At 40.3% G+C, this 27098-nt stretch overlaps 2 protein-coding genes across 3 annotated transcripts in view; one reads left to right on the top strand and one right to left on the bottom strand.

Annotated features, from left to right (window-relative positions):
* Positions 1–5682, bottom strand: part of LOC119738864 (splicing factor 3B subunit 3-like) — a 33455-nt gene extending 27773 nt beyond the window's left edge. Inside the window, exons 1-4 of one of the 2 annotated variants that reach the window (XM_038213837.1) lie at positions 5578–5682; positions 3481–3744; positions 1363–1439; positions 496–762 (exon numbers count right to left, since the gene is read on the bottom strand). In XM_038213837.1, the coding sequence (XP_038069765.1) occupies positions 496–762; positions 1363–1439; positions 3481–3706 (570 nt within the window). In that variant the 5' untranslated portion in view covers positions 3707–3744; positions 5578–5682. Of the gene's footprint in view, positions 1–495; positions 763–1362; positions 1440–3480; positions 3745–5120; positions 5195–5577 lie in introns of those variants that run through there. The other variant, XM_038213838.1, reaches the window with a different exon arrangement.
* An 880-nt stretch (positions 5683–6562) lies between these two features.
* Positions 6563–25833, top strand: LOC119738866 (conserved oligomeric Golgi complex subunit 4-like). The gene is made up of 18 exons (XM_038213839.1): positions 6563–6684; positions 8663–8745; positions 9534–9648; positions 10048–10098; positions 10211–10337; positions 12634–12827; positions 13790–13946; positions 14534–14696; positions 15193–15289; positions 16645–16806; positions 17530–17615; positions 18407–18623; positions 19434–19607; positions 20679–20855; positions 21860–21961; positions 22711–22839; positions 23514–23605; positions 23948–25833. Exons 1-18 carry the CDS (start codon positions 6583–6585, stop codon positions 23988–23990), a joined length of 2271 nt encoding a protein of 756 aa, XP_038069767.1. The 5' UTR covers positions 6563–6582; the 3' UTR covers positions 23991–25833.
* Positions 25834–27098: the final 1265 nt, after the last annotated feature.

The raw sequence follows: 27098 nt of genomic DNA, 5'->3' as shown, positions 1-27098 counted from the left end.
ATCAATATTACTTCAAATATAACAATTCAAAAACTTGTAAATTTTGTATGTGTATTTTTTTTTGGTGGGGGGGCCTGACCCGAAAGCCAGCCTACTGTCTTTGACTGATTGAGTCCCTGCAAGTCCCTACAAGTCCATCACACGTCATTCAGTCCCAATTCAAATCACAAGCTATTCAAGTGAGCTTTGGCAAAAGGCTTTCCTTTGTGATTGTTCATGCACTGTTTCTTGTGACTTGTGATTTACTTGTGACTGGACTTGTGATTTACTTGTGACTGGACTTGTGATTTACTTGTGACTGGACTTGTGATGGACTTGTGATTTACTTGTCACTAGACTTGTGATGGACTTGTGGTGGACTTTTGTAACGGACACGAATACATCCCGAGTACAAATAATGCCCTAAACCCAGACTTTCAGTGCCAGCTTGACTGGGAGAGCCTAGTCCAGTAAAAAATATGAGAAAATAAAATACAAAAATAAATTTATCCAGACCTCATAATCAATCTCCAAGCACGCAAACATGGGGTTCTCAAAGCCCACGTCCACACCCACGATGTTGTAGCAGAAGGTGTTGGACTTGTGAGCCTCCAGGGGGGAGGAGATGGTCAGCCTGGCCTGGGAGTCACGGTTCAGGATGTAGACCAGCTTCTGCTTCTCAATGGCGGCGATCATGACGGCACGACCCTTGGGGTCCACGGCTAGGAGCTGGCCCGGGACGATGCGTCGGCAGCCACTCTTGCCAAAGGTCTCTTGATGCACCTGTGGGAGAGGACAATTCATTAACACTCACACTCAAGGGTATTTTTGGCTAGAAACCCTGCTGAACGCAACAACGTGCAACACTCGTCAAAATGACAAGCCTGCTCAGTGTAGCAAGATTCCTCAGGTCGAAAATCTCAAGGCCAAACTGCCGCAGAGTCTGTGGTCATAATTGCAGCAGGATCCAACAGTGCAATTGGTGAATGGGGCTCGATATCATTGTCTCAGAATTTGCAGTTTATGCACTGGTGTGGATGACCCAATGCAGCAAGTTCCTACAGACTTTTACTTTTTCCATCTGCTGTACTAGGCTGCATATGACAAGGTTAGGATCAAGAGTGGGTCAACTGGAAATGCTGGTCATTGCTTAAACAGAAAGGATATTTTATGCCCCTCAATATAGAGACTAAGAGAGGCAAGTTAGGGTATAGTGGCTTGCCCAAGGACAACACATAGCAAGCAGCTACGTTCTAATCCCTGTTTACATACTGATCTGAATGTGATTTTTCATCATCTTATTGTCTAGTATTTCTTTTAGAGACTATCAGTTTGTGCTATCACCACCCAATACCAATACTTTAAATATTTATTTGGTCTTACCCTGTCAAAGGTGTTCTTGGACTGGTTGTATTCCAAGATGACAATACGGCCCGAGTCACTCCCAACAACAATGTAATCTGTAAAAATTTCACACACAAAAAAAGAGCAAAAACTTGCATTGAAAAGGTGAAGAAAACTAGGGACACTATACAGCATCATAAATAAATTTGCTCAAATCTAGATGTCCTGATAGGCAACAATTGTAATCCAATTAGTTAATTACAAATACGGCACATACAAAGGGAATCAGCACATGCATTTTTTGCTGGTACCAGAGGTGGCAGCAAGTCATTTTTTGCAAGTCCAAGTCAAGTCACAAGTCATTGTTTGCAAGTCCAAGTCAAGTCACAAGTCATTAGGTCCAGTCACAAGTCAAGTCACAAGTCATTTGGTCTAAACACAAGTCAAGTCACAAGTCATTTGGTAAACACAAGTCAAGTCACAAGTATCTTTGTCCAAGAACACGTCAAGTTGCACATTATTTTGTCCAGCTCATGTGTAATAAGCTAAAAGAACGTTACCTGGCGTCAACTTACGAGTTATTTTGAACATGCCTCCTTAATAAGCCATTTGCGTGTAACCTATACCCTTTGGGATTTACATTTGAAAAACGTCTGGTACAATGACTTGCTCAGAATGCTTGGCACATTTTAACTGTGAATTCTCCAGACCAAAGACACTGTTGCTAATCACATGATTCGGGGCAAGCTCTTGCATAGTTACGTAAGAGACGCTCAGCACCAATACATCGTTCACAATGGGTGAGAATGGCACAAAGACACCAGACCATGCCGGAGCTGGCGGTTGCTAGCATAAGGCTTGCCCCGAATCACGTGATATAGTAACAGTCTCTTTGGTCGGGAGAATGCTAGGTTAAAACGTGCAAAGCATTGTATTAAGTCAGTGTTCCAGATTTTATTCAAATCTAACACGCAAGTGGCTTATTCCCCTTTTTCAATGTGTTGCAATTACTATTCTTGTAGTTTATCACATATCTGTCGGATATTAGCCCTTTGTATGCTTTAGTAAATTTACTTTACATTGTAGAAATAAATGTTGAGATGACATGAAAAAAGACTACACTCACTCGATTCAATTTTCATGTATACTAAACGCCTACCAATGGGTTAGGCTATCCGGTATTTTACATGCAATTGACAAAGGCCTGCTTTCTTTTCATGAAAGGTTCCTTTCAGTTTCAAAGTTTGTTCAACCATTACATTAAGCAAGAGACTTGGTCATTGAAAACTGCAGTTTGTTGTGACAGTCTTATTGAAAACTTTTGAAACTAGTTGGAACTATTCATTTTTCTTGATTCAGTCACTGAGGTCTATTTCTGGAATGAAACTTTCTCACTGCATCTATATCTATAAACTGCATTGATAAACACTTTGAGTGGCCTTTTTGGGCCTTGTGTTGGGCGACTTCAATAAACAAAAACATTTTTTTTTTAATGTACAAACTGTTACACTTCAAATAAACAAGATTTGATAGCATAGTATCACTCAACTTTGCTCTGTGTGGCCTCATAATTATTCCTCTATGATTGAATACACATTCGATGGGGGAGCTAGTAGCAGGAATTACAGTGCACCCTCATAGCAAGAGGAAAGAGTCTGGGGAGGCTGTTAGTATTACCAACCAGAAGTGCAGGCAACATAACAGCTCAGCTCACTGATATGATCTACAGCTGCAGCTGGGCGAAGTAGAAACCACGCAAGCCAAAGTCCGTTTTTTAATGCACGTAAGGCGTAAACCGAATAGCCAATTAAAAGTATATTAGCTTAATTTAAGTGTATTGGGTCGCTCGAGTAGCGTCTGACTTGGGTTGGTAACAAGTCATTTTTTGCAATCCCAAGTCAAGTCACAAGTCATTGTTTGCAAGTCCAAGTCAAGTCACAAGTCAAAGCTGGTATTTACAAGTCAAGTCACAAGTCACAAAAATAGCGACTCGAGTCCGACTCGAGTCCAAGTCACATGACTCGAGTCAGCAACTCTGGCTGGTTCCAAATAATCAAATAGACATGTCCAACCATCGGTGACCAGTCTGCGTTCTCTCAGAATTTGTCAAGCGGGACTTAACAATAGTTTCTTGATTGGACTTGCTCTGGGCTTTACCTTTACTGCCTCCCGTCAGCTTGAAGGCCATCAGCGCTCGGATGATGCCAAAGATCTCGTACGTCAGCACGACGTGCAGCTTGCCCGTGTTGGGGTCCAGCTTGAGCAGCTCCAGGGTTTTCCCCCGGGCCACGACGATCTCCTGCTGCTTGGTGCCGGCAAAGTTGCCATGGATGGCCTGCACGATGCCCGTGGCCCGCTGGAGGGTCAGCGAGTACAGGAACATGGTGGCAAGGGGTAGTGGTTGCGGCTATTCAAACACACCTGGTTGAAGTAGGAAAGAAGGTAAAAGGTTTCATATTAATCATAACTCCCTAGGCACCAACTACTGTAGTTCCAGCACTCCACTCAGTAGAGCTAACACACCACGAATCGAGTGCCTCGGGCATTGCGTCGCATTTTTAGCGATATCTTCAGAACTGATTATCGGATTAATCAATTTTCATTGCTTTTTGGGTGGTATTACTATTACCCAAACATATCAATTATCAGGACTTATGACGGCTACACTTCCTTTTTGTAACTTGTGTAGTTTTGAAGTTACGATTAGCCTATAAAGTTCAATTCTGTTGGCTGTCATGTCGAGTTCCATTGTTTCTGTCCATGGTGGAAAAAAAAGTCATGTGACAAAATAGCCTACTCAAATGTAGTCCGAGTAACTTGGACCCAACTTATCGCCTTTTTAAACATTTTGGACATGGTCTGGCGATAGTGGGGTCCAAGCTAATACCGCGACCTGGACAACATCATCCTGTCACTGTCCCAAAAACCAACATTTTCCAACAAAAAACATCAGATTTCACCTTCAAAACGGCCTCCAAATGACTAGATATGCCACCTGAGGTACAAGTAGACATCGATAATTAAGATGGTTGTACTGAAGTTTACTTACGATCCGGAAAAAAAAGTGAAATTTTCCGTTCATTTCGGAGAGCTCCCCATGCGATCTTGAACACGTTAAATTTCCGATCGTGTTTAATGTTTGAACGACGCGATTTCTTCTACATGCCCAGCGTACATTCAATGGTCCCCGTATCCCAAGTGCGATTCCGTTACGGAGCGCGCGCGATGCATCGATTATGATAATGAGTCACATTTGTAAACACATACATGTGCATTTCGAACTGTAAAAGGGAATCGGGAACCAGCTTGAACTGGTACCCGCCATAAAAGCTGCGCTAGTTCCCGACTCCCCTATTATCGTTCGAAATGCACATGTGTTTACAAACGTGATCCAGTCTACTCATTATCATAATCGATGCATCACGCGCGCTCGGTAACGGAATGGGCATGTAGAAGAAATCGCGTCGTTCAAACATTAAACACGATCGGAAATTTAACGTGTTCAAGATCGCGAGGGGAGATCTCCGAAATGAACGGAAAATTTCACTTTTTTTCCGGATCGTAAGCAAACTTCAGTACAACCATCTTAATTATCGATGTCTACTTGTACCTCAGGTGGCATATCTAGTAATTTGGAGGCCGTTTTGAAGGTGAAATCTGATGTTTTTTGTTGGAAAATGTTGGTTGTTGGGACGGTGTTGTCCAGGTCGCGGTATTAGCTTGGACCCCACTATCGCCAGACCATGTCCAAAATGTTAAAAAAGGCGATAAGTTGGGTCCAAGTTACTCGGACTAACTCAAATGGTATTTTCGTTGTAGGCACATCACAGTGGGCCGGGCGTAACGTTTGTAACTGGGAACTCGACCAGCTGAACGTGGTATGGTCACAATGAATGGTCCTGTCATTATGCAGTAGTTCTGTGCACGGACATGACGGAGCTATGTCTCCATGCTTCAGTCAGTAGGCCTACATTGGGTTTTCTCGCCCACGATCGATGTCACTGGGTGTTTGCACGCTTCTGTCCACAAAGGGAATGAGATACGTCCCGACGTTGGTGGCGCCATCCCGTCCTCCTTCAACATGTCCCGACTAACCCCTGGGACCAACTAACTTTTGTAATTTTTATAATAATCCAAGGAAATGCACAAGAAAAAACGATTTACATGGTTAAATTAATATGAAAGGTAATCACACAATACAGACATTTGGAAATCATTGTCAGCAGTGAGCAGATGTTTACGGATTATTTTTACCTGTTCGTCTAACACACCGATCTAAACATTTGCGCGTCCATGCCACTGAACTGGTATGAATTGTATCCAACGTATATCATGCGTTTTACGCGCAATTCATTTCCCAAACGTCGGTACCAGACTAATTATTGCTGAGTTTCGTCTGAAATCCAGGCGTCTTTAAGCAACAGATGTAAAGGACTTACCTTAGGGTACCAGTCGATAATTTCCTTCGGATATTAATGGTGCGGTCCCTGTCCTTAAAGGTGTATTGCATGGGGTCGGGGAACTTATTCATATTTTAATCCATGAAAAACGATGATATGTTTGTAGTTTTCCTCGACAGTGTCACACTAACATTTTTGCAGAATGGAAAGTTTATGGCAAAAAGAAAAAGAAACAGTGACCAAAAAAACTTAAAATTATTAATTCTGTCAAAATAATCATTCTTCATGCATACAAGTACATATACACCTCATGTTTCTTTTTTTTCTCTGTTTGTACATTAATATATTGAATATCAAATTATTTTTTTGATAAAGTGGTGCATATCCCCAGTTGGACATCAAGATTTTGGGTTGGTGCAATACCGGGAAAAAGGGGGGGGGGGGGTATGTTATTTTATTTTGAATAAAAAATGGAACCAATTTCTTTCGTAAAATTGGTTAACAGTGATGAGGATATAACTACTAGAAAAGTTTTTATTTGTAAAAGTAATTATTTGTAAAGTCTTTTTTATTTTATATCACTGTGTATTGCATTGAAGAACGGTGAAAATTCCAACAATTTTTGCCCTTTTTCCCTTTTGCATAATCAAGTTAAATTTCAGCAAAATATTCGCTTAGTTTACCAATCACATCACTATTTCACTGGGAAAACATAGAGAGAAATAACTTTTTTACGAATGTCTGCCCAAAGAATTTTATTATTTTAATTTTATTTGCCTTAGAATTCCTTTAACACATTGATTCACTCATTTCCCTTGCAACCTTAACCGTATCCGATCAAATGTAAATCCGTGATAAAATGGCGTCCGCCACGTCTTCGCCGTTTGATGCGATGGGCGTGCAAAATTTAACCGATATTTCCGACATTCAGGAGGCTTTTGAACAACTTTGTGTAGAGGAGGTAAGGTGTTTGTAATTTTCTCTTCAAGGCAATTGATACGATAGGCTCAGTCGTTGTTTCATTGCTTATGTTCAGTGTAATTAATCCAACGCCAATGTCTTTCATTTGCCACTCGACTCGCAAGCAAGCCGGGTTTGGGGGGGGGGGGCGTGGCGGGTTGGGAAGAATGGGGGGGGGGCGGGGACCGGGTGTAGGGCCAGAGCCGAGTGGGCTGTGTGCCTCTTCCATTTGTAAAAAAAATGGTGTGCGAAAATAGTGATAATAAATTAATAGAATAAATATCCCTTTAGAAATTATATTAAAGTTGTATTTTGTACGCATTTCTACTAGGCCGGCTATTCTGTTCTATACCTTGCCCCGTTAATGAGGTCAATATGATTTTCACATTTGAACTAATAAGTAATAGGCCCTATTTGTTGTTAGGCCTATTTACGCTTTAGAAGAGAAGAAGTCCCACCTTTCTCAGACGTCTATTTTTCGTGTAATTTTCAGGTTTGTTTGATAACCCCCCAAAAATAAGATCAAGGAAGCTCTTGTCTGTAACAAATTGAACAAAAAAATATCATGCGGGGCCCAAAACTGGGCGCTAGAACTCCTTTTTTGGCATTTTGGCTTGGATTGATCGCTAGTAGTGAGCTCCATGGTACGACTGATCCAAGCCAAAATGTGTATAAAAAAAGGAGTTCTAGCATCCCAGATACTGAGTATCTTAAGAAGCAAAGTATCCACCAACATGACCAATTTATACAATATAAAGAAACATAAACGGGAGATAAATGTAAGCAAAGTATGGCATGGGTGTGATTATTCCAAAAATCTGGGACTCTCAATACTGTGTGTGAGAGTCGTACAAATTAAGGTATTGAAAAAATGCAACACAAGAAAATAGACTGGCACCAGAAACAACCAGTCCAACACCCCTTTGGTATTGCATCAGTCAACTGTGTCAAAAAAAAATCTGACATGTCTGGTACTGGTCTCTTGTTTCTACACTTTTCTCTAGTCAGCTACCAGACTAATGAAAATGATGTCTTTTCAAACAGTTGGACTGTGGTTGGACCATAGAGCTATATTAAATTACTAGAGCGCTAACGCGATGTACAAAGTAATGCCTGATGGGGCCATCCATGTTTGTACATAAACCTATGGAGAACTAGAAATTTTGTACGGCTTTTGTACGGCTATTTGCATATCTGCGTTTGTATTCCATACCGATGCGTTATCGAAGCCGATACGCCCAAAACCGAAACACACGATCAGCAAATGAGCGTGTCATTTTGCTGTACGCAAAACAGCGCAGCACATGTGCGTATTCGCTGCAGATGCTTTTTGCCGTGACCTTTTTTTGAACTGTCATGACGCGCATAAGTTGTTTGGGTATGTTCTACTTGCGCGTTGCATGTAGAGTACACTTTCAAAATTCAATCCATCTATTTTTATTATGTTCTACAAACACGCACATGAATTCAAAATGTCTGCGCACAGGACGGCTTCAAAGCATCTCCGCGCTCAAGAATGAGGAGTTAGCACTCTAGTAATTTAATATAGCTCTATGGGTTGGACATACCAGTCTAGTCTTTTGCGGCAATTATATATCACTTGAGTTCCCTCTCAGGTGCAAAATATTGAATAAAAGTCAGCTTTAAATATTGAATTGAGACTTCAAACTTGGTTGTTGAAATACTGAGGACCTTGTCTTTGCCCCCACTTTACTCACTCTTTAGCCCACAAAATTTTTCCAAAATTTCCATGTGGCAAAGACAAGGTCCTCAGTAATTTTGTGGGCTAAAGAGTGAGTAAAGATGGCCTGACTTTGTTTTGCATGTTTTTTCAGCACTCAAGGTCACAGTCTGTTGACAAGTTTTTACTGATGTTTTTCTCAGAAAATTATGCTTTGTTCTCAGCAGGCATCACATTTGCCATTTTCATGTCTTTCGCCTTCACCGGAAAATTACATCTGTGTACTTTTTCCCCACAGCAAGCTATTACCGACGATGTTGATGGCTTGTTGGAAAAGCAAACAAACCTAGAGGCCAAGATGAACAGCTTACAGCGACTAGGGTAAAAAAAATGTTTGTTTTTGTATTAATTTAATTATTTCTTTTAAAGGGAATATACAACATTTGCAAACATCAACAAATGAAACTACGAAATTATTATGAAATACCTTACTGAGCTGTTAGTGAATGACAGTCTTAAGCATGTAAAATTGTGGCACTTGGTGTGCTGTCATTTTCAAGAAAAGCGGTATTTTGGTATCAATTTCCAACGCTGCTCGGCTGACCAGCATTGGAAAAAAAACTGGCTTTTTTAAATACTGCCCCCAATTTACCATATTGAGTGAGTCCACATTTTTTTTCCAATCGATTACACACCTATGAACGGGTACAAGCCTGCTAGACTGGTTCCCTGATCTTACAATTCCCCGTAAATTGTTTCATCTAAAGTGGGGACAGGGAACCAGACTACATGAACATGATTGTTTTTCTTGGTTTTTCCTGGGTTTTTTTTCAGCATCTACAAACACTAAACTTCAGACAAGTCAGTGTAACAATATTTGCTATAAAATACTGACCCCCGAAATCCATCCATTTCTGAAAATTACAGCAAAAGCAAATGCTGTATTTCCCTTTAAGATACATTTGTATAACTTTTTTTACTACAACAGACACCAGTCATATCTGTACATGTTTTGCTAAAGTGACGTCAGGTCGTCTAGTCTGTTGTGTTCCAGAGATTGTATTTGTGCATTATTATAGTTTGTAGATCAGGTGATACAATACTACTTGAACGTCAGCGTTCATATAATAAGTATAACTGTATAACCCGATATTAATATTCCCATGTAGGCAAAACCTGCAGCTAGTTCATACCGACGCCAAGCAGCTGGGAAGCATGATCTCCTTCACCTCGGACCTGGCTGAGAACGTCAGTGGGAAAGTCAGGGAACTTGACGTTGCAAAAGTAAGAATTTCTTTTCACTTTTTTTTTTAGCGAGAACCTTTGAACACTGTTGGTCTCGATGTCCTAATTTTGTTTAAGTTCAAAGAAGGAGCAATTGTTTTTTTTGGATGTTTCCAATAAAAAAAAATGCCCATTTCTCAACTCTGATGTCGAACCAATGTTTTCAAATTGATTTGCAGAAAGTCTGATTTTGAAAATTTATTTGTAAATTCTCTCATGTTCAGTCTGTGTGCCCAGCAAAATTAAGGAAACACAATTGTCATAATTGTAATAGTACATTTATATAAAATATATGGAAATACCAAAATAAAGTTAGAAACTCATGTTGCCATTCAGATTAACGCTAACTTTGAAAATGTAGTTGACTCATTTTATTATAATTATATTTATTGCACACAGAATAGAGTTCAAATCGCAATACAGAGAGTGAATGACATTCTGGATCTCAAGGTAAGCCAATTAAAAAAATCTTATCATAAAAATGATCTTCCTGTATGTTTATTTTGTGTGTGTGTATTTCTCCTCATAACTTTTTTTAATACAAATCTACTTTGTTATTTAGTTTTGTACAGATGGGGTCCAAACTGCCCTCCAGTCTGAGAACTATGAGAAGGCGGCGGGCCATATACACAGGTATCTGAGCTTGGATGAGAAGGTGCTGAAGCAAGTCATCGCTGATAATAAAGAAGGTATGGTGCCCTGTCTCAAAACCTGCACTATGCACTCACTTACCCTAACTATGCACTGATCACAAGGTGCAGTAGCTGTATGAATCTGTTGAACACGTTGCATTGCACAGGCAATGGCAGCGGTGTCACTGGCACTTCTTCAAAATGTGATCAAGTCCTTGAACTTGTGACATGTTAATGAATGAAAGGTTTGCGGAAACACCATGTGCGAATAATTTCTCAACTAAGAGAATGGTTCTGAAAAGAACCAGAGGTATAAACTGGACACTCTGGTCAGTATGCCTTGACTGTCTTCAGGAGACGGTCAGACCTTCTCCTGAAGACGTCGAGTTCATACCTAGCTGGCTCTTTTCAGAACCATTCTGTTAGTTGAGAAATTATTCGCACATGGTGTTTCCGCAAACCTTCCATTCATTAGTATCTTCACCATGCCAAGCCTCAAATCTTACTTGTGACATGTTTTTGCCTTGTGATTACTAGCGATTGATCTGTGAATGATTGGTGATGACTTGTGATATGTTATGATGACTTGTGATGTGTTTTGATAACTTTACATGTTATGGGATGATTTTGTGGTGACTTGCTATGACTTGTGATGAATTGTAAATCTTCTTGTGATGACATTTAATGTCTTGTGATGTCTTGTGATGGCTAGTGATTGATCTGTGATTTACTTGTGATGACTTACAATGACATGTAGTGACTCAGGTATGTGTTGTGATGACTTGTGATAACTTGTGATGACTTGTGATGAGGTGTAATGACTAGTGATTGGCTTGTGATAACCAGTGTTGTAGGTCTCGAGACCGGTCTCGAGACCACTTTTTGCTGGTCTCGGTCTCGGTCTCGGTCTTGGAAGCTGTGGTCTCGGTCTTGGTCTCGGTCTCGGTCCCCTTTGGTCTCGATATTTTGGCTGGTCTCGGGTCGAGACCGGCAATATGTAGCTTTTACAGCTCGATCGATTACTCTTTGTTCATTTCGTTCAGTACAATTGATAGTTAAAACATTTGCTAGCCCGTAGATCAAGCTTGTTATATATCGCGGTCGGTTTGGACTCGACTGCACGTTGGAAAGTCTCCAAAGTACATGTAAAGCTGCAGCAGTACCAGTCACTGAAGGATTTGGAACAAGTTCGGCATTTATCTGTTGAGTCGGGCACATAAAGCAAAGAATAAACTTGTAACAATTTATGCAATAAGGGTCAACCATTTTCGGGGATTGTGTAGTTTAGCCCACCCCTGTGGGCGTAATCACTCGCATTTTGTATTCTGATAATAAATGAGGTGCTTCAAATTAGTTATATTTTCGACCCCACACAATGATCTCTTTAATTTGGGACAGTATTTTGAAGAAAAAGTAAATTTTTCTACCTGATTTTCCAACATTGAACTCACACACTCTTACCAGTTACCACTCACTGTTGCCATGAGAGTGTATGATGAGACCCCATTTTCTGGCTGCTCAGTTTGCAGTACCCCATTATTCCTCAAAAATTAAAATTCCATTCAGAATTTTTTTTTAAAATCCATATCTGGCACATTCTGGCTACCACCTCGCAACTTGCGGGTCTACATGTACAAGTCCACATTCTATGACAGAAATTTAAAAATTGATTCAACATTTTCTAGCTCCCATTTTTTAAAATCAAGTACACAAGTCTTGTTAGAAGTTAAGTCCTATATTTATTTTAGGAAAAAAGAGGCACAATGTAAAATTAAAATTGCATCTTTAAATATCCGTTAGAAGTCATAGCTGAAACCAAGGGGTGACTGTTGAGTTTAGGATCCGAGTTCCTATAACAGATGAAACATCTACCTTTAACTTTTACTTTTGTCACGACTGGGTGCAGCCCATATTTCTTAAGTATAACTACTTTTTGCTCAAGTAAGGTGTCATGTATCAATTTGTCAACACTGCCACTGGTCAAAATTTTGGTCTGTAATCTTTGTGAATAGAAAGGTTACAGGTTTCAACTATAATAACGTGTCTTGTTTTTTTATTTCGACTATTGTTATTTATTATCAGCGGTCTCGGTCTCGGTCTCGGTCTCGGTCTCGGACCATATTGGTCTCGGTCTCGGTCCGCCTTGAAGGGGCTGGTCTCGGTCTCGGTCTCGGTCTCGAATCTTCAGGTCTCGGTCTTGGTCTCGGTCTCGGACTATCCGGTCTCGACTACAACACTGGTGATAACTAGTGATGACTTATGATAAAATGTGATAACGTGTGATGTTGTTGTGATTACTTGTGACGTCTTGTGATGGTTTGTGATAACCCAAAACAATTTTTTTTCCATTCAGGTGGTGGAATTGACCTGTCAATCAGCCACCTCCACGAAGCCGAGCAGAACCTGAAGGCTCTCGTCAGGGAGAAGTTTGACTCAGCAATCCAGAGCAGAGACAGGGGATCCGTGGAGAGGTTCTTCAAGATCTTCCCACTCCTAGGGCTTCATGACGAGGGACTTGAGAAATTCTCAACTTATCTCAGGACGCAGGTGAGCTCAGATCACAGTTTTACTTTGACAAAATTTCATTGACTTGACAAAATTTCATTGTAAATATTTAACTTAACCCTAACTCCCTAGGCACTTATGCTAGGATGTAACCTCAATCCTGCAAAATCCTCCAACTGCCTTCATGTAAAAATTGCATACAGCTTCAATCCAGCAAAATCCTCCATTATTTCTTGAATGGTCCTTAGAGGGGTGACCACTGCCTCAATCCCGCAAAATCCTCCAGCAGTCACTGTTATTATGTTGAGGCAGAGCCAGTGACATCCTGGAACAGTGTGGAGGATTTCAAGTATAATGTAGGCCTAAATTTATGCACGGCTGAGCATAAACAATACACAGTCCGGCCCAAGACCTTGACAAAGTGCATCCTCCCAAATCAGCCTTATACTTTTGCCATGTACATGTAGCCTCAATCCTGCAAAATCCTCCATTTGGCTAATAGGATTTTTGAGGATTTGGGAAGGTTAGGGTTAAGGCCAAAAAAAAAAAGTCTCCGGTTTCTGGTATGGAGCTTGCCCAAAAAGTGGTGCGGCGACGCGGCTGTTTTTTTTTTTTTTAACTGTTTTTTTTGCTTCAAATGTCGGCTGAGGACTGCAATTGGTGCCCGACTAAACTAAGTGAAAATATATGGGAGTCCAGAGAGGCCACATAAAGCTTATTCTCGATCATAACCCCATCTAAAAACACGTTAAAATTGTGCAGCAGCAGGATTCCAGTCAAACCAGTGAGTTTGGCAGTTTTGAGACATCATCTTTTATTGAAAAAAAAAACTTTTTCATTTTGCCGACACGCATGGCTACGGCGACGCGCGCGTACAAAGTTTGCTTGAATACAAATCAAGACATTCATGTGTTACCCTTTTACGTCCATGTGCACAACAACAACAAAATGAGAGGAAAATAAAGAACGATCTTTTACATTTGTCTCTTTGTTTTGTTTTTCAGGTGGCTAATAAAGCCAAGGAGAATCTTGCCCTGTCCCTAAGCAAGGACAGCTCGGATCGACGAGCCAGCGTCATCTATGCCGACACCATCACTATGCTGTTTGAAGATATCGGCAAGTGTGTGGAGATACATCAACCACTGGTGGAGACTTTCTACGGTAAGTCTTCGAGAGCCATCTCTTTGAGTTCTAGCAGCCATCTCTTTGAGTTGGAGAGATTCCCATCAGTTTCAAACTGGCATTCCATTGCACCAAACCAATATATTCAAAAGATTTGACTGAAGTTTGATATTTGAAAAAGTAAGGAGCTACGATAGACTGTTGCAGTCATCAAACTTTTTTGAGGTACCTGAAAAACAATAATGATACAAACAATTTTATAGTAAGTAAAAGGTAAAGTACTTTGCACCATTTCTCAATGCACAGTTATACCACTGTCCGTTAGGCTGTGAGGCCAGTTTTCTGCAGCAGCTTGAGATCAGCGCAATCCAGGTCTCTAAACTCACAGGTACCCATTTATACTCCTGGGTGGAGAGAGGCAATTGTAGTAAAGTGTCTTGCCCAAGAACACAAGCACCATGTATCTTCATCAGGGTTTGAACACCATGCACCACTACACATGAGCTGGACTCTCTAACCGATAGACCTCGGCCTCCGTGAGTTCTTTGACACAGATGCAAGCAAATGAGTAATGAGTCATGAGCAATGAGTAGTGAGTCACTTGTTTCCCCCTTTTTTGGTCTTAGGTCCAGGTAGATTGTTCACCCTCATGCAGTCGCTACAGCAAGAGTGTGACGTTCAGGCCAAGAAGATCGTGGAGAGCTTCGTCCGTAACCGAGACTTTGACACCAGGGCGCAGCAGGTCCAACAGAGCTTACGAGGCTACAAATCATCAAACCCCAACGACAAGTACGTCTGTTCTCTTTACTCCTAATGTCCAAGTCCTATTTTGCTAGGAGCATTCATAAATCCTCCAAAATCTTCCGCTGTGTAGGAAACCATGGGACTACTCTTTGTACCTACCAAGTTTCAAGAGGCCTTTGAGTCCCATGTGAAGTAATAGTGGCTGGGCTGTGCCTTCCTGAAACCTACAAAATCTTCTGAAACCCATGGAAACCTTTTTTTTTTCTTCAGAAAATAACCCAGTTGATGTGTTCTGCTTACATTGCTTTTAACACCGTAATTTTCTCAAATCAAATGTTCTTTCTACATATGAAAACGATTCTACAAGTATTGAAATGTTAAGTCCGCCTTCTTTCTATCAATAATGGGTTTTGTCCTTCACCAACGTATTTTATAAATACTGTATACTCAGTGTTGTCCCGAATGATTGTGAGACAAAAATCACAAACTACAATCTCCTGCTTACTAGAACATATGTCTTGCCTCTCTTTTTGTCTGATAGACTGGATCCACGGGACCTAGACGTCATGCTAGCAGAATGTACATTACTGAATACGAGGACAGAGCTGTATCTGAGATTCGTCAAGAGGAGAATACTGGTGAGTAGATGTTGATATTTACTAAGTTTTCAATGACTCTGCTCCTGAACTCAAGAGGGCGCTGTTTAGGTTATCAGTGATGGTGAGTGAAGGGCACCAGCACTTTAACTGGTTCACTTGCACTTGTCATCCTTTTACATTTGGAATACCAGTGGATATGCAACTTAGAATACCTCTAGTGGGAATACCTCTAGTCAAACACTGGCTTTGGTTCCTGGCTCCCTGCTGTATATTATGATGCGTGCAGCTGTTGGTTACCAGTGATGCAACCGTGCCCCAGGCTACGGTTCCAAATAGTCGACTAAAGCAGTCCAACCATGGCCAAGTTCGCGCAAGGACTATAGTTGACCAATGGTTAACTAACGTTTGCCCGAACTCTGTCTAGTCGGCGGTGGTTGACTACGCTAGTCGACTATTTGGAACCAGCCTACTGGGGTTAGTTGCTTCGCTGGTAACCAATAGCCGCGCGCATTCATAACGCTAGCAGAGAGCCAGCATCCAGAAGTTTTGCGATGACATTTTGACCAGCGTTTGACTAGAGAGGTTCGCACGTTGCTATTAGTGCGCAGGCGTAAGGTACGTCACAAATCAACCACTAGTCGACTAATGGTCCTTGCCCGGACTTGGCCCATCCTGCGTTGGAGTAAAGTTAGTCATATTTTGGTTAACATAGTCCTGGCCAGAACTTATTCTCAGTTGAACAAGAGCAAATCGAGATAGGCTGGATCCCAGTCCTTCCATTGTATTCTTAAGTGTGAAAGTATGGGGCAGGAACCAGTTAGGAAATGAGAGTAAATTATATAACCGACATACAGATCCTTGTCATTTGATTGGTGGAACTCACATCACGTGTCATTCGTTATTGCTGCCGTTCACGCCGGGTCTTAAAAAGTACTATCCGCCCATGGGGAATGGGAAATACTATTGAACAGTTAAGGATCACCATTGTTCCAAGACGTGGTATTTGTGTGCAAATGCTTGCTGGTGTGCGTGTTCAGCGTTGCGCGTAGTGCGTATTGTTCCAAAGAGCCAGCGCTACAGCTTGGGTTCAAACATTTTCGTGAAGGGGTGGTTTGGAAGAGAGAAATACATTTTTCACCAATTTTGTATTGAAATAAAAGTTCAAATATATCAAATGACAAGGATCAATATGTCAGTTATATAAAACAAATATTGAGTGGCTTTAAATTGTGAAATGGGAGGAATATTATCGCTCGGTAAAATCTGGACTTTTCCAGTTCACTCGGCTTCGCCTCGTGAACCCCGGTCACAGAGGTGAACATTGAGGAAACCACCAACATGCCAACCTGACTCTTCTAAATCTAAAGTCGACCAATCTATCATATTTTTGACAGAGTGATATCGAAGTCTTGGACGAAGACGTCGCGACGAAGCAAGCCCGCCAAGGGGAACTGGACAGGTTCCTGATGAACTGCCAACTCAGTCGACACATGCAGGAACTGATTGGCAACTACATCATGATGGAAGAATACTTCATGCATGAGACAGTTACAAAGGTCTGCTTGGCCGTTCGAAATTATCTTTTTCTTAGTCATGGGTTGCCCGACTTGGAATTTTTATCAAGGGCTCCCTCTGGTGTTTAAGTTTGTGCAGTTTGTTGTTATCTTTACCACATAGTGTAAAATAAGAAAGCAACATCTCAAGGATGAAGTGATTTTACTGTTTTGCATTTGAGGAAAAGTAAGGAGAAATTTTAATGAAAGATCATCTGCAAACTCAATGTGGACTTTTTTCTTCAATTTGTTTTGAATTTGTTTGGTAGTGGTTTCAATATTATTGTTAATTTCTAAAAAGCATTCTGCATTCCTTAATATGATTTATGAATTTTACGAATATGCAATAGTCAAAAACCCACCCACTTTGGTGGTTTAGGAAGATAAAGGAAGTCAACACAAGGCAAAGTTGTGCATCATAATTATGTTATTTTTTAAACAGACTATTATCAAGAATCAAGTAAGCTTTTTGAAATTTGTTTATGAATAATTACTTCAGTGGAAATATGAAATAATAATACAAGCTTTTGGAAATTTGAAAAATTAATTACTGGGATAGTTATTGAAATAATTTGAATTCTGGACTTGAATATTGTACTACCTGCCACATTTTTTTTTTAATTTTTGATCTGCTACTACTGGATGACTGCCAATATACATTATCAATCTATCTTAGTTGTTCAATCAAATCATTCATTTTTTCCCCCTGTTTGATTTTCTTTGAAGGCGGTGAGTTTAGACAGCCTCGAGTCTGGCTCCCACACATCCAGCATGGTTGATGATATCTTCTTCATTGTCAAGAAATGTACAAGGTATGTCACATTGCTAAAATATTCATTTCAGCGTTTGATGGTGAAGAAGGGTTATAGGGATCAACAAACTACTATAATTTGCTAACCACAGCATCCCTTTTTATCCCCCTGGCTTTTAAGCCAGACAGGGGGATATTGCTATCGCGTATTCATGGGTGTGTCTGCTTGCGTTTGTTTATGGTGTAAATGGAGGACACACACGTGCAACATCATTGGTGAATCGAGGACAGGAACCAAATCGAGGACGACCTCGATAAGAAAACGTGTACAAAACCATTGAGAGCTGTTGCGAAAAAGGGTACAAACAAGGAAAAGGGTGTGGGTGTGTGTTCCATTTTATTGTAAAATTCACTCATCAATCTCAACCAAACTTGAAAGGTGTTCTGTGGAGAGAAGGCCGACTTCAAAAAAAATCCTTTCCAACATGGATATTTACGAGGTCTCTGGAGACCTCAGCTCAGTATTACTAATTACTCTAACGTAGTCTGGTGTCTCACCGAAACTCTCCATTCAACCCCAAACTCCCCATTCAACTGAGAACTGGTACCTGCCGGGTGGACAATCAAGGCCGTCACTGAAAATTGTCCTTATTAACTGCCTGTGCATGTACATGTTTACAAACTGCCAGGATGCCAGGGGGATCACGCAAGTTTTACTTGCAGTATTTTTCTTCGTTCTGGATACGTGGGTGATAACACGGTCATCTCCCCAGTGCCACACTGCGTGTTCCAGTTGCGCTCATCCAGTGTATGTATGTACACTGCTACCCTACAATTTTCTTTACTTTTTAGGAGAGCTATTTCCAGCGGTAGCACCGACTGTGCCTGTGCAATGCTCAATCACACCAGCTCCCTCTTAGAGGGTTCGTATCGAGACGTCTTGTACAGCAAGCTCCGAGCCGGTTACCCGTCAGGTTCGTTCGACGTCAGTCAAGCCTACAACATGCTGCAGCAAGGCAGGTTTGCTACGTCCACGACGGATACCAACGCCGCTAAACTAGAATTCCTGGTGAGTCTTTCAAAACTTCAGACAGCAGTTTTGTTCCTGGCATTTAAAAGCAAAATATATCCGAAAGCAAACTGAAACTTGTAGTCAAGTCAATCACAAGTCACTCGGAAATCATGTCAACATTTGAAGTGAGTGTGCAATGAAAGAGAGATGCCTTTGTCACCATTAATTTGAATTGGTTGATCCTGAAGCGAAACTGGATGAGAACTATATTGACTTGTGATTGATTTGTTATCAACCACAACTTTGAAGCGGGGAAGTAGTCAAGTCCATCACAAGTCCTGTCACAAGTAACAGTGGATGAACAATAACAAAGGTAGTAGTGGTAGTCCATCAATTCGACGATGACGTCTTCGCAATTCTCAAATAGAACAAAAGCTTATTGTCCAGGTAGGTGCACTCTCATATGACTTCGTAGACCAAATTCAGAGGCACAACGCCTCCCACAGACCTGGCAAGGAATACCGTCACCTGGAGGGGGATGCTGTTGCTGCTCATGCCTTTGAAGCCTGCGCACCGCTCGAACCTGAACAGATTGTGAGTTGAATTGGGACTGGAGGACTTGTGATGGACTTGCAGGGACTTGTGATGGACTCGACAACATCCCTGCTTTGAAGCAAGCTGACAGATGTATTTTAAAGGGAATTTTATGTAAAAATGTTGTCATTTAAAATAAAAAAATTGTTCTAGCATCCTGGACAACATTTGTGTATATGTAGGCTACCTCAGTTTGTCTGCAGAATTGCTTAGCGTTAAGACACCCACAGTCTGACAACTTCTGGTTTGTTGTATCATGAACTATCATTACAGACGACATTAAACAACATTGAGGTCAGCATTGATTTCACGCAAGCCCTCAAGAAGAGTCTAGGAGACGAGTGTGCCTCCAGGAATCAACACCTAGGGGACAAGGAGAGAGAAAAGCTAGAAAGCTGTCTGGGTGACCTAGGGAACGTCACACACAAATTCAAGGACGTTCTAGAGGTAGGACAGTAATTTTGTATTCCCTTATATTAAAAAAAAAAAATTGTGAAAATCCAGCAAAAATTGTTGATGCTACTTTTCCCTTTCATCCAAGTCAAACAGTTTGAGTATCTGTTTTATAATTACTTAAATAATGCCAGCACCCCACAATCTTTAAAATCTACCAACCAGTTTGGGATTATTGTCGGTAAATCCCAGCCATTAAACCCTTTGAATGTAGAACTTCAAAGAATGTGGCATGGGGTTTTGTTGCACAGCGAAGGATTTTAGAAGACAAGGCTTTGCCTCGCCCGATATGCAGGAAAAAGCGGCTAAGCCGCCTGTCGCAAGCATCGCGGGCAAGAGGGGGCAAAGGCCCAGGCACACGCACAATCGTGTATTTGCCTGCAATCGAGGACCTGTTGTCCCTCTTTTGTTTGTACTCAAACTTTTTTAGGAAGACCTCGCATATGTTTTGTACACTTCGCCAAATTGGGGACCCTTCGGGAATTGGGGACCCTATTGTCCTCTATTGTTCAACATCCCCTATTGACCTCTATTGTTCAACGTCCCCTATTGACCTCTATTGTTCAACGTCCCCTATTGAATGCAGAAACAAACTCACACCCAAGCATGTATTTGCCTTCAATCGGGGACCCCTATTGTCCCTCTTTTGTTTGTACTCTAACTTTTTAGGATGACCTCCCATGTGTTTTGTACCCGATCGCCAAATTGGGGACCTTTGGGAATTAGGGACCCTATTGTCCTCTATTGTTCAGCGTCCCCTATTGAATGCAAAAATAACCAACACACACTTTCTTCTTTATAGTATTGCAGTGATTTGGGAATGTTCTCAGCAAAACGTTTAGTGAGTTACGTTAAGTAACACCTCTATTTGACCATCAGTTAAAAAAAATTCACTTCATTTCCCCATTTTGTAATTTTCTCAAGCATTGTGCACCATTTATTTTAGCGTTGGGGAAGGAATCTAATTTTCCTAAGTCAGCATGATGAAAGTGCTACCACTGAGACAACTGCCTAACACTATCATCTTTCTCCCTTATTCACTTCTTTCTCTGGCCCTCTCAACAGTACGGCCTGAGTCAGTTAAGCACCAGTGCCATCAAACCACGCCTCAAGCCGTGGGTCGATAACTTCCTCTCCACAAGTCACAACATCTCGGAGGAGGAGTTCTCCAACTACGAAGCCAACGATCCGTTTGTCCAGACATTCATCATCAACCTGGAACAGCTCCTAAAGGAATTCAAGGTTCGACAAGTTTCCATTTATTTACTCATTATCTCCAATGCCAATTTAACTAATTAAACCCTGTGCTACCTGATACCGCCCTGTAGGTTACTCTCTGCACCGCCCCAAACTGCCCAAGCACTGTATGGCTCTATAAGCTCCGTGCATGACCAAGAGAGGGCTCAATTTGCCTAGTAATGGTGCCTCTTTTGGTGGGACATGCACTTCGCTGGTTCACGCACGCATTGCCTGCACAGTGTGTGGATCGCGGTACCGGTACGGTCGCAAAGCAAGATGGCGACTGATTGAAACCGATTTCACGGCTCCCCACCAGCCTCTCTCTTTTCAACCAGTGAGGGGGTACTTCTGTACGAGGCGGATAGACTCATCAGGGAATAAATAAATACAATGTAGTACAAGTTGACACGAACCCCTGGATACTTATTTACAGGAATCTTCATGAACCCGGTAAAATCCAACAATGAAGGGCAAAACCTCATTTGATTTACATCACCCCGACGCAAAATTTCATATTATGAATAGTTAATGCGGTACCCGCTGCTATGTACATCAGACTCGAACCAGCCAACCGATCCCGTTAGCTCGGTGGTCGAGTGGTAAGACGTCTGCACTAGAAAGCAGGAGGTTGTGGGTTCGAGTCCCACCCGAGTGATTTTTTTCCAACTTTCACTCGGGAGGTAACACACTGAGTATACAGTGTTAATACGTTGGTGAAGGGCAAAACCTAATTTGATTTACATCACCCCGACGCAAAATTTCATATTATGAATAACTTAAAGACAGTATTTCTTTTTGACTTGTAAAAACTTTGTGGAATAAGTTGATACCAAAGTTTTTGGCCAAAGAAGTGATGGCATGCACAAGTACCCCCTCAACGGTTACAAAGAGAAAGTTGGGGGAGACCACTGAGTGGGACTCTTGAACGCATTTGTAAATTTTGTTGATCTTCTTGATAAACAGACTAATACTTGTTTTTGTTGTTATTTTGGTTTTTTTGCACACAGGAGTTGCTCACCCCGGCAAATTACGACGCTCTCATCGGATTACTCACGAGCGAGGTCACAACTCAGCTTGAGAAGACGGTGCTCAAGTCAGTCTTCAACAGAGTGAGTTGAGAAAAAGCCAGAATTCACTGATGGGTGACAGGATTTTGGGAATCCAGTAACAAATTTTATGAATCCAATGCGGGGGACAAACAAACAGGCATGAATTTGAGATTATGGCCTTGTTCAAATGTTGCTGTACTTTAATAACTACAATTTTACAGGTTTTAATTTTCAGGGTGAAGTCAAGCTGCTAAATTGCTTTAACCCTAAACCGCCCTTAGTCCTTCAAAATCCTCTTTGCCAAAGTGGAGGAATTTGGAGGATTGAGGTTACGTGGCAAAAGTGCGTTACTGATTTCGTAGGATGCTCTTTTGTCAATGTCTTAGGCCGGACCTTGTGTTGTTTTTGCTCAGCCATGCATAAATATAGCCTAGGCCTGGATTATGCTTGAAATCCTCCGTACTGCTCCAGGATGTCACTGGCCAAGCCTCAACATATTGACAGTCACTGCCGCAGGATTTTGCAGGATTCAGGCAGTGGTCACCCCTCCACAGACCGTATTCAAGAAGTAATGGAGGAATTTGCAGGATTGAGGCTGTATGCTATTTTCCCATGAGACCAGTTGGAGGATTTTGCAGGAGTGAGGCTACATCCTAGCAAAAAGGCCTAGGGAGTAAGGGTTAATGAATGTAAAAAAAAAAAAAAAGTTTGTTTGGCTTTCAGAAGTTTGCTCTATGCAAGTCGTACTTGTCAACTGTTTCTGTCAAGAACTATAAACAAATAAATGTCACTCTATCTTATCGTTTTAGCTTGGTGGTTTGCAGTATGACAAGGAACTACGTTCCTTAGTCGGTTACCTAACCTCAGTCACACAGTGGACCATCAGAGACAAGTTTGCCAGGCTCACCCAGATGGCTACCATCTTGAACCTTGAGAGAGTGAGTACGGCTATGGATTCTCACAGTACATATCTATGTCAAAACAACTGAAGCCATAGTCGCTAACTGGCCAAATCGGATGTGGCTATAACGGTCTACGTTTTATCAAATCTTTTTCAAAATGTTTTATAAAAGAGAACCAATTAATGACATTGTTGACATAGAGTTGCCCAGAAAGAGAAGTATAATCTGGCTACCGATCGTCGTCAAATGATCGTCTGTTGTTAACAAATTGTGACTTCAAATTGATTTCTTTTTAATTTAATAACCCAATAGTCGGCAAAATGATGTCTAATAAGTTTACTACAGTGGAACGCCACTATACCGAACACCGTTATACCGAACATTCGGCTATACCGATCATCATCCTTGGCTCCCAGTTTTAATGTACAAAACGTACCAAACTCTGCTGTTGAAAAAAAATCAGCAGATTAACAAAAAAATCTACAGGTTATATTAAATGCTATTTGGAAAAATTGAGATGAACTGGGTTTGAACCTGCAACCTCGAGATCACCGTACCGGTGCTCCAGCGAATGAAGTCGTGTAATAACTGTGTACTTAATAATGTTGTTTTTTTTAGGAGACACTAGTCAAAAGCCACAAAGCTGTCGATATATAGAGTTACTTGACATAGTTATGGTATAATATTCTTCTCTTTTTTTTACCCGGCAGGTTTCAGAAATCTTAGACTACTGGGGCTCCAACTCAGGACCTTTGACCTGGAGATTGACCCCAGCAGAGGTCAGACAGGTGTTGTCCCTTAGGTAGGTCATCGGTCATCCCGTACTCAATATCGTAGTTGGCATCTTGCTAGAAGTGACCTTTCGAAACGAGTCTTGAGGACATTTTGTTTTTCATGTATTCATTTTCCATGTTTGCAGTAGACAGAGCCATCAGCCACCTCCTTATGTTGTTATATTTCACATTTTGATATTCTGATAAATATAGACATTTTGTGGGCGAAAAAAATTGAAAGTTCCTATTGATTTCCAAGATTTGTTTCAGGGCTTTTAACCAAAAAGTAGCCGTGTATGGTTGGGTCACACAAATAGTGCTTTAAAATCGCCAACAACCAATAATTTACTTGTTGCCCTTTTTTCCCCCAGAATCGACTTTCGGACTGAGGACATCAAGAGGTTAAAACTCTGAAACAGTCCTTGCCGGTAAACGTCTCCACCTGTAATTCAAAATGGCCGCTTCCAGGGAATTCCACTGCGTAACAGACAAGGCAATGCAGCATTCCGATTGGCCCAAAGTCACATGACATATCACATGACACATCACATGGGTCTTACTGTCAGTTAGGTGTCTTTATTCCCATGCATGCTTTCATCGATTATATTTTTCAATTTTACAATGTCACATTGTTTTGTTTGTTAGTTCGGTGATGCTTATAATATTTTGCACAGTCGAGGGGTATTCCAGAAAGATTAGAGGGTAATAACTACCCCAGGACCAGACTGGGACCGTAACTGCATACTGATGTTTTTTAATCACCATTTGGCTATTAAACTAACACTCACACAAGGTGTACCTCAAAATGCTGTAGTTACAAGCATGTCTCCTGCGAAATTTGAGATCTTAAATCCAATTTGTAAGCAAATAATGGCAGTTTGTAGTTCACCCACCTGGTTCTGGAAAGGTTCGTGTGCTCCGCAAGTATTCCGGGTCAAATATATGTTTGGACTTCGGTAACTCTCTGAAAAAAATTACAATTGACAACTAAAATGTTGATGGTGCAATGCTCACAACGACAACAACTTAGCAACCCAGAAGTTTCAAGGAACTTTAAGCAAACTGTAGTGAATAAGAAGCTGAATACATAATTAACGCATCTAGGAACACAAACATTAAAACAGGTCAGTGACTCAGTGTAACAATATTTGCTATAAAATACTAACCCCCAAATCCATCCATTTCTGAAAATTACGGCAAAAGCAAATGATGTATATGTGACGAGGGCTTTGTCATTAAGTTAATATGTGGGATTATGTGGTATGCAAGTGTCACACTTGTCACAATGTGTCCTACTTTGTCACATTTGTCACTCTGGCACACTTGTCACACTGTGAGTGTGACAAATAATTGATAAAAAAATTCACTTTGTGTAGTTTGATGACATTCAAGTGCCTTGTTTAAATGCAAGTTTGTATTTGTATTCACTGTTATGAAATAGGGTGCCAGACTCGGTACATATATTTATATCTTTAGCATTTGACAGCAATTTCTTTTTTATATTTTAGTTGACACATACATTCCAATGGTCTTATAATGAATGTATTGTAATTCAACATTGATGCAGAAAAGGATATTTTTAACAATGCATGAATTTTCAAGATATTTGAAATGTTCATGTTTGCCCTTGAACTAAAAAAAAAGAAGGAATTACCAAATGCAAAGAGAAATTTAGTGTTCAAAGTAACAAAATCTGTCCAACCTGATTCAATTTAAAAATCATATTACTTTTGAAATTTTTTGTAATAAAGGTTTTTTGTGGTAGTTTCGTGGCAAGAGATCTCACATTTTTTTGGGGGGGAAAAAAATGGTTGTTCTGATGTAGGATATTTTTTTTTCTTGTATCACAAGCTTTTTTTTCCATGAAACACGGCAAAGTAAGTTTGTAATATTTATAAACAATAACTTAGGTTCCCTTGGTGCCCCAAACCACTGGTTACCGTTGAAGTGAAGTTTAGTTTGTTAAATATTTAGCAATGTTTCCTTGACATTGTAAATGTCGCTCAATTTATTGCAAGTTATGGCGGGGAAAAAAAAGGTTTCCATTTTTTTTTTATATTTTAGTTTTCTATCAGAGTACTTATGAGTTATGTGTTTCAGCACCTTCTGTAAATATTCTGTGTATAAATTATAACTTAAATGTCAATAATGTAAATATACCTGCATTGTACAGATGAAAGATCGGAATAATCATGTTCTTTGCTGCCAAAATATTCTTTGAACAAATAAAAAAACTTCCAACATAATATTCCACGGAGGTCCTTGTTTTGTCGTTTATCGATTTCTAAATTTAATTTGAAGTCTATCAGAAGAAAGTATGAGAACTGCAAAATCTAAAAAATGGAGAACAACTTTGCAGGAAAGGTTCTCTTTTTATAAAAAAAATAGTTCGACTGAAAAGGCAAAACCCTATATTATTATTATTATTATTATTTATTCGGCCAAAACATTCAAAATACAAACATGTACATGTACATACAATGTAAGAAATGTCATACATCAAGGACAGTCAAGATGAAAGATAAATTGTGTAACAAATACCAATCAAAAAGAATAGATGTGTATAGGTACAGTAGGTAAGAATGAGATGGGGAAGAAATGGGGGTGGGGATGAGGAATGTATAGAAGGGGAGCGGATTGGGGAAGAGTGGAAGTGGGAGGGAGTTCAACAAGCAGAGTAAAGACAATCCAATCTAAGATGGCCAGGATGAACAAAAGTGAAAACACTGTGACTCAAAAGCCTGTTCATCCAATCCTAGGTTGGTAACATGAAATAACTTTAAAATATAACTATTAAATACAAGTAATATGAGAAGTTAAAAATAAATCTGGAAATTAAAAATGCTATAATAATGGAGGGTAATATATATGAATAAAAAAATGGGTAAATAAATATCTGCTAAATATGTAAATGAATTTAAATGAAAATAAAAAAGTAGCATAAATAAAATAATTCAGTAAGAAACACAATAAGTGATAAACAAGTAAGCAATGAAACATACAAACGAGTTGAAAAAAGCATCTTAACAAAGACAAGAACAATCAGATAAAACCATACAGAAAAAACATAACAGATACCGTACACATGCAAACAGACAAGCAAAGTTACAATTATACGAACAGTCTAATACATGTACAAACGTAACACACACACACACACACTAAAACATATTAACAAAAAACAAACAAACGACAAACAGCCCAACACCCCAACAAACAAACAAACAAACCAAAAGTTAATAAGAGAACTTTATACGAAAAAAAAATTAAATGATTCATGAAGGAAAGAAAACTGACTGGTATAATAGAAAACTGACTGGTATAATAGAAAACTGACTGGTATAATAGAAAACTGACTGGTATAATTTAATTAACATCACCAGATGCAAATTCTGTGAACACTTTCGACAGATTTAATGCCTTTTCATGCATACAGGTTTTAATGGATTTGGATGAATTCAATCATGAGCATATCTTTCCAACATTACTATTAAAACCGTAGACGTCTGTACTGGGCCGGGA

Source organism: Patiria miniata, unplaced genomic scaffold (assembly GCF_015706575.1).
Source record: "Patiria miniata isolate m_02_andy unplaced genomic scaffold, ASM1570657v1 HiC_scaffold_3, whole genome shotgun sequence".
Taxonomy (NCBI): Eukaryota; Metazoa; Echinodermata; class Asteroidea; order Valvatida; family Asterinidae; genus Patiria; species Patiria miniata.
This window is presented reverse-complemented; position numbering and strand designations above follow the sequence as displayed.

Excerpts from the sequence above, each read along its gene's own strand:
- LOC119738866 (XM_038213839.1), top strand. The coding sequence starts at position 6,583 with ATGGCGTCCGCCACGTCTTCGCCGTTTGATGCGATGGGCGTGCAAAAT. Across the intron at positions 15,290-16,644 it reads TCGTCAAGAGGAGAATACTG|AGTGATATCGAAGTCTTGGA; the intron begins GTGAGTAGATGT and ends TATTTTTGACAG. Across the intron at positions 17,616-18,406 it reads ATTGTCAAGAAATGTACAAG|GAGAGCTATTTCCAGCGGTA; the intron begins GTATGTCACATT and ends TTTACTTTTTAG.